Here is a 10,804-nt window from a genome sequence, read left to right on the forward strand (position 1 = left end):
TTGACGTCCATCTATCAGGTATCCCCACCTAGACAGAAATCACAAAGCTTTTTCCAGTTGGCCAAGAGCCAGAAACTGGGTGTATCCATGAGCAATCCCAGAAGCTGTGCCTGGAAGCTTATGGACAACCTCTGCCTTTTACTCCCACTCCCCTGCTCATTTTCGACTGCCAGAATGCTTTTCTAACGTAAAACAAAACTTCCTGGGAGCATCCAGATAATAATAGGGATGTATAAAAACATCTAAAGCAGTTCAAATCCACACTGGAATCTCTTACCAATGCTAATATCTGGTACTTGGTTTAAAACTTTCACAAGTGATCTAATTTGATGTATAGAGGCCGACTTACAATGACCATAGATTGATTTAAATATGTTGTCTACTTTCCAAGTAATGTTTTAATGGAGACTGGGCACTGCCAAGCAGTAATCTACAATCAACCGGTTAAGTAGCTCAGAGGACCTCACTATAGAGAGAAAAACTAGGCTGTTCAAGGGGGAAAAAAAAAGGAGCAGACTCGTCATGATCTCAGGGTCATGGGATCGAGCCCTGCATCGGGCTCTGTGCTCAGTGGACAGTCTGCTTAAGATTCTCTCTCTCCCTCTGCCCCTCCCACCCACACTGTCTCTAAAAGAAACCTTAAAAAAAAAGGAGCAGGCTCAATTTAACAGTCTTCAGAGAAAGACAAATACATAAGAATAAGAATGAATGTTACTTACTTTTAATAAACTTAGACCTATGCCAAGTAAATGTGAATATAGTACACAGCCTATGCCTACGCCAATGCTCATAACATTTAAAGAATGCAGTGGTGCTCCACAGAAAGCACTCGGACGTAAAATTATCAGTGCGTTGCTTTAATTCTTTGTTTTCTTATTTGTCTCTTGTCATCCCAACGAGCAAATTAGCAGACTCCACCAGTGTTTAAAATTCTGTCATTAATCTTAGGAGTCATTAAGTTGGGTGACAGCCACTGTCCATTTGGTGGACTATAAAGGCATCAAAGATATTAAAGTGTTATTGGTTTAACCTGACAAGTGAGAAGTTGGACTTTAGTTTAGTCTTGTTTTTAAGGCTAATTCTGAAAAACAGTTTTAATAAAGTGAGAAACCTCACAAGAGCTCTAACTTGTAAGTAAATAAGCAAAATACTGAATTGAGTATGGCTTGGAGAGATCATCTATGTACTACACATGTAGACGTTTCTGCCTGTGGTGATGAGGGAAGATGCCGCTGATTGATGTGAACTTGAAAATGGTTTCAAACCCCTTTTCGGCACAAGGCTACAGGCAGCCTTTACCCATCTATCAGAGCTGACACCTGAGCGAAAAACTTATCTGCCATCCCTCTTACAGATGTTTTAAACAGAAGCCCCAGGTACCCTTCTCAGTAACCATTCAAGGGGTAGAAGCAACCAACAGGTATTTCGAGTCCTTTGGAATTACACCAAATCAAAACAGGTACCTTCCTATTGATAACACACACACACTCCTTTCACGAAAAACAAACTTGAGCCCACTTTTTGCAAGGCCTGGCTCAGATGGCAGACTCAAGCCAGCCCATTTCCTCGTCAGACCTGAAAAGCTAATATTTGAAGAGCTTTCTCCCTAAATGTCACTAAAATGTTCATTGTGCAGCAAGGTTGGACTGCGTCAGGCTTTGCAGGAATGCCCCACTAAAGATCCCCCATCTGCTGTCCACACTGGCATTTGGTCACAAAGACCTGGGTTTCTAGTCTTATTTCCCCATTAAGGTGCGTAGGAGAAACTCTGTGTCCAAACAAGAGATGACAGGATAGAAAAAGAACAGACTATTAGCAAGTGTGTACCTCAGACTGACACAACAGTAACACGTCACAGCTGGGGGAGGCACCATCTGAGCACAGTGGGTCGTGGGGGCCTTTCCATTTAAAGCCAATTCTGCTAGGGCTCTGGATTTTTATTTGTTTTGGAAGGACAGATCCTTCTTGTGAGGTAGCTTACAGGAGTAAATCCTTCAAATTGGCGGCAAGCACAATCACTGGATCCTTTGGTTTAGTGGATAACTTTTGGCCTCCAACTTTTAGAATAAGAACATTTTAAGGTATGGCTTCTTGAGCACAGAGGCTCAGATAGGTGAGCTGACTTTTACGAGGCTGCCAAGTGCAGAATCATCTGACCCAGGACTCAGACCCAAACCTGCCCACTTCTGAATGAGTATTCCCCACCTTCTCGGACATAAATCTGCAAAGAACACGTCCCAAGACATCCTGAGGTCAGGATATCTATCCTGTGGCTTGACTCAACACAAGAACTTAATGATCGGAGTGAACTTGTTGAGCCATTTTAACAACCTCAACAGCTGCATGGGGTTGGGGACAGGGGGAGACAAAGTCATGTTTGGAAAGGATCTTTTTTAAAACACGAAATCTCAGGGTTGAAAGAGCATAGAAACAGTGACTTAACGTCCTTATTTTCTAGATGAGAAAACAGCTACACAGAATTATTTATCAAGGTCACACAGGGAGCTGGGCCCAGATACAGGCTCAACCCTCACCTGCTAAAACTCCACTTCTATTCTCTTTTGGCCACACCTCAATGGTCCAACTTAGTGAGGTAGCAAGGAACAATAATGGATCCCAGAAGCACTTAAGCACAAAACGGATTGGCTGGGTTTCCCCATTCTCTGGGCATTACGGTCTCCTAAGGGTCTACAGCTTCCATGAAGGGAAAATTCTGGCAAGGCTCCCAGGGTTGCTGACGGCGAATGGGAATTACCATGAGGTCACGTGGATGTCCTTGAGGAGGCTAATAAACCTGTCCACCAGGGGCACACACAGCGGACCCGGGATGGTGTCCCAGTTGGGCTGCATGTACTCTGAGGCACGCCTCTGGGCGTCACTCTCGCAGCAAAAATAATCAGCACACGGTGTCACGATGTACGGGATGAAATAATAATTTCCACTAGATGCCTGGAAAACAGAAACAAAAACGTTTCACAAAGTCATTGATACAGAAGCACAGCCGTGGATTTGGGCAGGCAGAACCTGGTAGGATGGGGAAGGAGAAAGCACCTGAGAATGACTAACTGTGTGCAACAGGACAAGGGATCTCTTAGGCACAAGACCGGAAACCACTCAGTTCCACAAGCCAGAACACAAAAATGTGGTTTCAGATGCTGAACTGATCTGTATATGTCTCTGAACTTCCCTGGCAGAGCTTTTAGGGTTTTAAGTCATAGAAATGACATCATTTCACTACATGCCCCCCAAATAAGAGCTTGAACCCAGTGATAACCAAGAACTGCAATGGAAAGGCAGATTTTCTTTCTTTCAGCACAGATGGAAAAGCCCTATTGCTTGACCATTTAACCACAGGTGAACGATAGGTAGACTTTGTTGAGTAAAAATTGTCTTGCAGGGAACAGATGTCAATAAATATGACTAATCTTAGAAATGTTTTTAAAAAGGATGCTAAAGGGGCACCTGGGTGGCTCAGTCGGTTGGGCGTCTGCCTTTGGCTCAGATCATGATCCGGGAGTCCTGGGATCAGGCCCTGTGTTGGGCTCCCTGCTTGGTGTGGAACCTGTTTCTCCCTCTGCCTGCTGCTTCCCTTGCTTATACTCTCTCTCTGTCAAATAAATAAAATCTAAAAAAAAAGGATGCTAAAGTTTTATAAAGTCAAATACTGCTCAGGTAAAACAGTATCTTTTCTTGTAAGAAATAATTACAATTTGACTATGAATCATGATCCTTTGCAAAGCGTAAACACTAACCCTAAAAAGCACTGAATCATGCTCAATTTTTAGCACATGTGAAAGGTTAAAGTACATTCTTGTATCAGTCAGGCTTTTGTCTACACTGTCACAAAAAGCAACTAGCTTAAAATTCCAGACTTTTTAACTCCCAGCTCTTCACTTAATTTTCAAGAATGTCTATATCATGCCAGAAATAATTCATCTGATTTCTCTTTAATTTTTTTAAACTCAGCCAATGGAATTATCTGAGTATTTTAAATTAATATAGACATAACCTTGGGAAACACATTTTCTCCAAGAACAAGAAATCAAATAAGGAATATAGCTTCTTCTAAATTAGAAAGAAATGCAGTAGTTACAGAAAACAGAACGCTATCATCTCAGATCAAACAGAAGCTGGGGAAAACCCGCACCACTGGAGTGCTCATCTCAAATACCCACGTGACCTAGGTTTTTAAGTTTTCCTTGTGAACGACATCTGCTTACAGAACTGGTGGCACACTTATTTCCACCTGAACTCCAACTAACTATTTGTCCTGAAACTTGTCAGGCATCTCTAAGTCCTACTGAGACATGGTTGTTAGACCCTAAAATATTTCCTTAAGAAAAAATTACTCATGGGGCGCCTGGGTGGCTCAGTTGGTTAAGCGACTGCCTTCGGCTCAGGTCATGATCCTGGAGTCCCGGGATTGAGTCCCGCATCAGGCTCCCTGCTCAGCGGGGAGTCTGCTTTGCCCTCTGACCCTATCCCCTCTCATGTGTTCTCATCTCATTCTCTCTCTCTCAAATAAATAAATAAATAAATAAATAAATAATCTTTAAAAAAAAAAAAAAGAAAAAAAAAAAGAAAAAATTACTCATGCTGCTCCATTCAAAAATATTTTAGACTGGGCCAGCAAACTTGTGCAGTAAAAAACCAGATGGGAAGGATTTTGGATTTCGAGGGCTAGCCTCTGCTGCAACCACTCAACTCTCCTCTCACAGCATCAAAGCAACTGTAGGCAACACACAAACACGTGAGCAGAACTACGTTCCAATCAAAGTTCATTTATGGACACAAATCTGAACTTCATATTGTCACATGTCCTGCGATACTCTTCATCTTCTGACTTCTCCCCACCCTTTACACATGTAGTAAGCACTCAGAACTGACCGGTCACACAGAAACAGGTGGCAGGCCAACCCTTGCCTTCCATTAAGCTCCTTGATGTTCTATTATTCCTGAAAATAGGATTTTCTGAGAATACTTACCCAGAAGAGCAGCTGGACACCATCCCTGTGTGCACCAGATATTGGGGTTAAATCCCTCAAAATACAGATACCAGTGTGTTATAAACAGAAGAGGCAAACATTCAGGTGTGTGGGTAGTAACTGGGGTCAGGGAGAAAACTCCAGCTACTTCCCAGCAATCACTGGGAACTGCCTGCACCAGGGGAACAAAGATCCTTCCCTTCCTGGCAATATCTTCAAATCCTCAAAGACGGACTCATACTGTCGAGCAATGTAAGGTTTGGGTAGGTTAGAGACAAATTTCTCCCTCATCTATAACAGAAAGCCATGTTGTTGAAGTAAATTCAATGCCTTTTATGCGATCAGAAGGTTAAACTGCTTGTTCTTCCACCGACAATTGGCTGAGTTCAAGGTAAAAGACTTCGGACTGCAGACAGAGGAAGAAGAGGACTGTGTGCATCAGTGAGGTCTAGAAAGTAAAATATCCATGAGGAAGCAGAGTTTATTTTTTTCAAAACATTAGAGCTAGACCTGGGGGGTGGGATGAGAAGCTTCTCAGATTACCTGCAAAAACAGCCCTAACCAGCAAAAAAAAAAAAAAATTAAACATTTTAAGTCTCTATGAATTGTCTGAAGAGCATACAGCAAATAGAGAAACATTTATTCAAGAAAATCAACTCCTCTTGGTAAGAATAGCCACACTCTAGCATTGGATAACCTGCTCCTCCCCTATCCTCCAGCCCAGAGTAACAGAAATGCTACCCTGGGTGGGGACAGGGAAGAAGAAGCGGCTCCCTCTTACCCCACAACCTCTAGTCTAAGATGACAGTTTCTCCTTGGCCAGGCCCACCAGCATTGTCATTTACCACGGCCTGGGCCAGAGCAGCTCTGTTCCAGGCAAGTGTGGTCAGGAGGACCAGTGGGCGCCTGGGTGGCTCGGTGGTTAAGCCGCTGCCTTCGGCTCAGGTCATGATCCCGGGGTCCCGGGATCGAGTCCTGCACTGGGCTCCCTGCTCCCTGCTTCTCCCTCTGCCTGCCACTCCCCCTGCTTGTACTCTCTCTCTGTCAAAGAAATAAATAAAATCTTAAAAAAAAAAAAAAAAAAGAGGACCAGAGCTCCATTTCTCTACCCAGTTCCCATGTAGGCAAAAACTAGGCCAAAAACTGGACCCTGATCACCTTTTGTCCCAGATTACACAGAGCAAAGGTTCCAGGTCAGGAGAGGCAAGCTGAGAAGATCAGGGGCTGCCACCATTGCTCAGCACCCCCTCTAGAGCAGGGTCTCATTCGGAGAGTCAGGCTGCTGCCCCTGCCCCCAGCTCTGGAGCAGGGGTGCCGAGGCTCTGCCTGGGGCTAGAAGCATCCTGTTAAGAACAGAGAGCTCAGGGCACCTGGGGTGGCTCAGTCGCTGGGCATCTGCCTTCGGCTCAGGTCGTGATCCCAGGGCCCTGAGATCGAGCCCCGCACTGGACTCCCTGCTCCATGGGGAGCCTGCTTCTCCCTCTCCCATTCCCCCTGCTTGTGTTCCCTCTCTCGCTGTCTGTCAAATAAATAAAATCTTAAAAAAAGAACAGAGAGCTCTACAGCTCTCCAGAAGTGGACCAGAGAACACACAGCACAGAGTAGGGAAGGCCAAGCTTATGGGTACTGTCACAAACCAGGGAGATTTCTGTGGCAGGAAATGAAGAGGAAACTGGTAGTTCCAGATAGCTAGAGGTCAAAGGCAGACCAGCTCATTTCACAAAGATCAACAGGGCAGAGAGCACAAAGAAGAGCCTTCCTGAGGTCAGACAAAACCCTGAAGACGGGCCCTGAAGACTACCCCTGCAAAGGAGCCCCACTTAAATGATCTCAGGCTGCGGAATGCTTACGTCTCAGGGCATGGTCAAAAACACAGTCATCAGCTGACAACTCGGGCCTATTATCAACACAGGAAGAACGCAACAGGGAAATTGGGTAAAGACATAGTGGAGGAGAGCCCAGGTGTAACCACCGTCACCCCCTCGTGGGGGTGGGAGGGTCAGAGCAGCCATGTACATGCCCAGCGCTGTGCCCGCCGAGGAGTGACACCAGAGGCTGCACACTGAGCAGCAAAGAGACTTCACTGAACTAGTCTAGTGAAGTCACTCAACCAACCAACCGGCAAGCAACAAAAACAAGCTCCACAGACAGGAGGGAAAGAGATCAGTATCTAGAGTTGCTATATTGCATTATCTAAAATGTCCACTTTTCAGGGCACCCGGGTGGCTCAGTCGGTTAAGCGTCTGCCTCTGGCTCAGGTCATGATCCCGGGGTCCTGGGATGGAGCCCCACGTTGGGCTCCCTGCTCCGCGGGGAGCCTGCTTCTCCCTCTCCCTCTGCTGCTCCCCCTTCTCACTCTCGCTCTCTCAAATAAAATCTTTAAAAAAAATAAAATGCCCACTTTTCAACAACAAAAAAACAAGACATGCCAAGGAACAGGACAGTGTGATCCATACACAGGAAAAACAGCAGCGACAGCAGCTGCCTTTGGAAGGCCCCAGACACTGGACTTAGGAGACAAAGACTAGACAGCAGCTATTATAAAGATGCTCCAAGAACTAAAGGACACATGAAATGCTGAAAGAACTAAAGGTATGACGATGATGTCTCATCAAATAGAAAATATCAATAATGAGACAGAAGTCACAAAAAAGAAGCAAATGGAATTTCTGGTGTTCAAAAGTACGATAACCAAAATTAAAAATTCACTGAAGGGACCCAACAGGAAATCTGCGTGGAAGAAAGAATCAGCAAACTTGTCTATGTCAATAGTCTATGCAATCCGAGGAACAGGGAGAAGAATGAAGAAAAAGGAAAAGATCCTCAAAGAAATCTGGGACACCATCCAGGGCACCAACATAAATGTCATATTATGGGAGTCCCAGAAGGACAGGAGAGAAAGGAGCAGAAAAATATCCAAAGAAATAATTCCTGAAAACTTCTTAAATGTGATTAAATGAATCTACATAGCCAAGAAATTTAATGAACTTCCTGTTGGATAAACTGAGAGATCCATACCCAGATATACCAGAGTCAACATTTTCAAAGACAAAAAGAAAATCTTGAAAGCAGCAAGAGAAAAATGTCTTAGCGCGTACAAGGGAACTCCAATTAAATCAACATCTGACTTTCCTTTGGAATTAATGAAGCCAGAAGGCGGCAGGATGACATATTCAAAGGGATGAAAGACAAAAATAAGTCAGCCAGACTCTTCTATCTAGCAAAACTAGATTTTCAAAATGAAGGTGAAATGAAGACATTTTCAGATCAACAACCATGGAGATAATTTGTTCCTAGAAGACCCGGCTTACAAAAACTACTAAAGCAAGTTCTTCAGGCTGAAAGCGAGTGACACCAGACACTAATTCTAATTCACTTGATAAAAACAAATATGCCAGTAAAGGAACAGATAAGATTGCCAATCTCTTCTTTTGTCTCTTAACTGATTTAAAAGACAACTGCATAAAATGACGTATGTAATCCTATGTTGGGGACTGTAACATACAGAAATGGGATTTATTTGACACGAACAGTACAAAAGATGCAGGTGGAAACAAGGCGGTAGTGGCCCAAGGAAATGACACCATTTGTTACCCGGAATCCAGAGAAACCAACAAAAAGAACGGGAAGTGGTTGACGGAAACGTTCATATAACAAACTCTATCAATTTATACTTTTTTTTTCTTCTCTCGGCTTAAAAGACAGAACATTATACAGCGTTAACAATTATGACAAAAAGATTTCCCGACATTACAACTAAATAACCCTGCGTCTCCGCAACAGGCAGGTAACTGAAGGTCCAAGAATCCCACATCTTTGGATACAAGTATTACAGGTCTTAAAGTCTTAAAACTCTTTCCAAAACGAACATGTCTGCTGAAATCTTGTTGATAGTCTTTCTTCTGCAAGCCCGTTCCTTCCAAATAGCACAAAAGTCAACTCCGATCCCATCCTACTAAAGTCCTCAATAATGAGGTGTGAAAAAATACGACTTTGACAAATGTAGGCTTCGTGCGCCGTTCCAGCTTAGGGCTCCAGTGGGCAGAGCGAGAGCGGCAGAGGCTCGTGCAGACCTGCCCGCAGCCAGGAGGGGACCTGATCCTTTGGGCCAACGTTCAGCCCCAGTTGGAGAAAAATGAGGAGAAAGAGAGGGAATACGTGACCTCTGCGAACAACTGAGCGAGCTGAATGAACAGGACTGAGGAGACAGCAGGAATCTGGAGCCTTGGCAAAGTAAAAATACTCCCTTTGAGAAAATCTCTCATGAAGTGTATAAAAGTTTAAGAAACTTTACAGAAAGCAATTGGGACTAATGGCTACATTTACAAAAGCAATTCATAAACTTCCAAATGAAAGCACAGGCTTTTGAGTGTACTTCTTTTGTTCTTACAAAGAAGAATAGGCCCAAACATCTTCAAATGATGGGGCACATTCAGACTTTTGTTGGTGGGGAGACCAGAAATTAAAAAGAAAAACATTGATTAGCATAACACATGTCCAATAGCAAACCAAGCTTGTATATTTGTAATTGTTACATTTATAAATGGAAACATCTCAAGAATCCAGCTTATTAAAACACATTCAACAAAAGCAGCTTAGTTTCCTACATAAAGGGGCATTAGAACCAGTACGCTAGGCCCATTAATATGTAAACCCTTATTCCAAACACTCTTCAAGTATCTCCAAAAGGAAGATTCTGATACAGTAAAGTGAGGTCAGAGAGCAGAGTAAAAGCCACTGGTCTCAAGAAGTCAAACTCTCTCTTTTCGCAGACGACATGATACTTTATGTGGAAAACCCAAAAGACTCCACCCCCAAATTACTAGAACTCATCCAGCAATTCAGTAATGTGGCAGGATACAAAATCAATGCACAGAAATCAGTTGCTTTCTTATACACTAACAACGCAGCTGTAGAAAGAGAAATTAAAGAACGATTCCATTTACAATAGCACCAAAAACCGTAAGATACCTCGGAATAAACCTAACCAAAGAGGTAAAGGATCTATACTCTAGGAACTACAAAACACTCATGAAAGAAATTGAAGAAGACACAAAAAGATGGAAAAATATTCCATGCTCATGGATCGGAAGAATAAACATTGTTAAAATGTCCATGCTACCCAGAGCAATCTATACCTTCAATGCCATCCCGATCAAAATTCCAATGACATTTTTCAAAGTGCTGGAACAAACAATCTTAAAATTTGTATGGAATCAGCAAAGACCCCGAATCGCCAAGGAGATGTTGAAAAAGAAAAACAAAGCTGGGGGCATCACGTTGCCCGATTTCAAGCTATATTACAAAGCTGTGATCACCAAGACAGCATGGTACTGGCACAAAAACAGACATACAGACCAATGGAACAGAATAGAGAACCCAGATATGGACTCTCAACTCTACGGTCAAATAATCTTTGACAAAGCAGGAAAAAATATACAATGGAAAAAAGACAGTCTCTTCAATAAATGGTGCTGGGAAAATTGGACAGCCACATGCAGAAGAATGAAACTCGACCATTCTCTAACACCACTCGCAAAGATAAACTTAAAGTGGATGAAAGACCTCAATGTGAGACAGGAATCCATCAAAATCCTAGAGGAGAACATAGGCAGTAACCTCTTTGACATCGGCCACAGCAACTTCTTTCAAGATACATCTCCAAAAGCTAGTGAAACAAAAGCAAAAATGAACTTTTGGGACTTCATCAAGATAAAAAGCTTCTGCACAGCAAAGGAAACAGTCAACAAAACAAAGAGGCAACCCACAGAATGGGAGAAGATATTTGCAAATGACACTACAGATAAAGGGCTGGTATC

The 10,804-nt window shown here is 43.2% G+C and overlaps 1 protein-coding gene across 1 annotated transcript in view; it reads right to left on the minus strand.

Annotated features, from left to right (window-relative positions):
• Positions 1 to 10,804, minus strand: part of MAP3K15 (mitogen-activated protein kinase kinase kinase 15) — a 121,197-nt gene that overhangs the window by 75,007 nt on the left and 35,386 nt on the right. The window contains exon 4 of the mRNA XM_035000495.1: positions 2,756 to 2,949. Coding sequence (XP_034856386.1) covers positions 2,756 to 2,949 — 194 coding nt within the window. The remainder of the gene's footprint in view (positions 1 to 2,755; positions 2,950 to 10,804) is intronic.

Source organism: Mirounga leonina, unplaced genomic scaffold (assembly GCF_011800145.1).
Source record: "Mirounga leonina isolate KUSES-001 unplaced genomic scaffold, KU_Mleo_1.0 Mir_101595, whole genome shotgun sequence".
Taxonomy (NCBI): Eukaryota; Metazoa; Chordata; class Mammalia; order Carnivora; family Phocidae; genus Mirounga; species Mirounga leonina.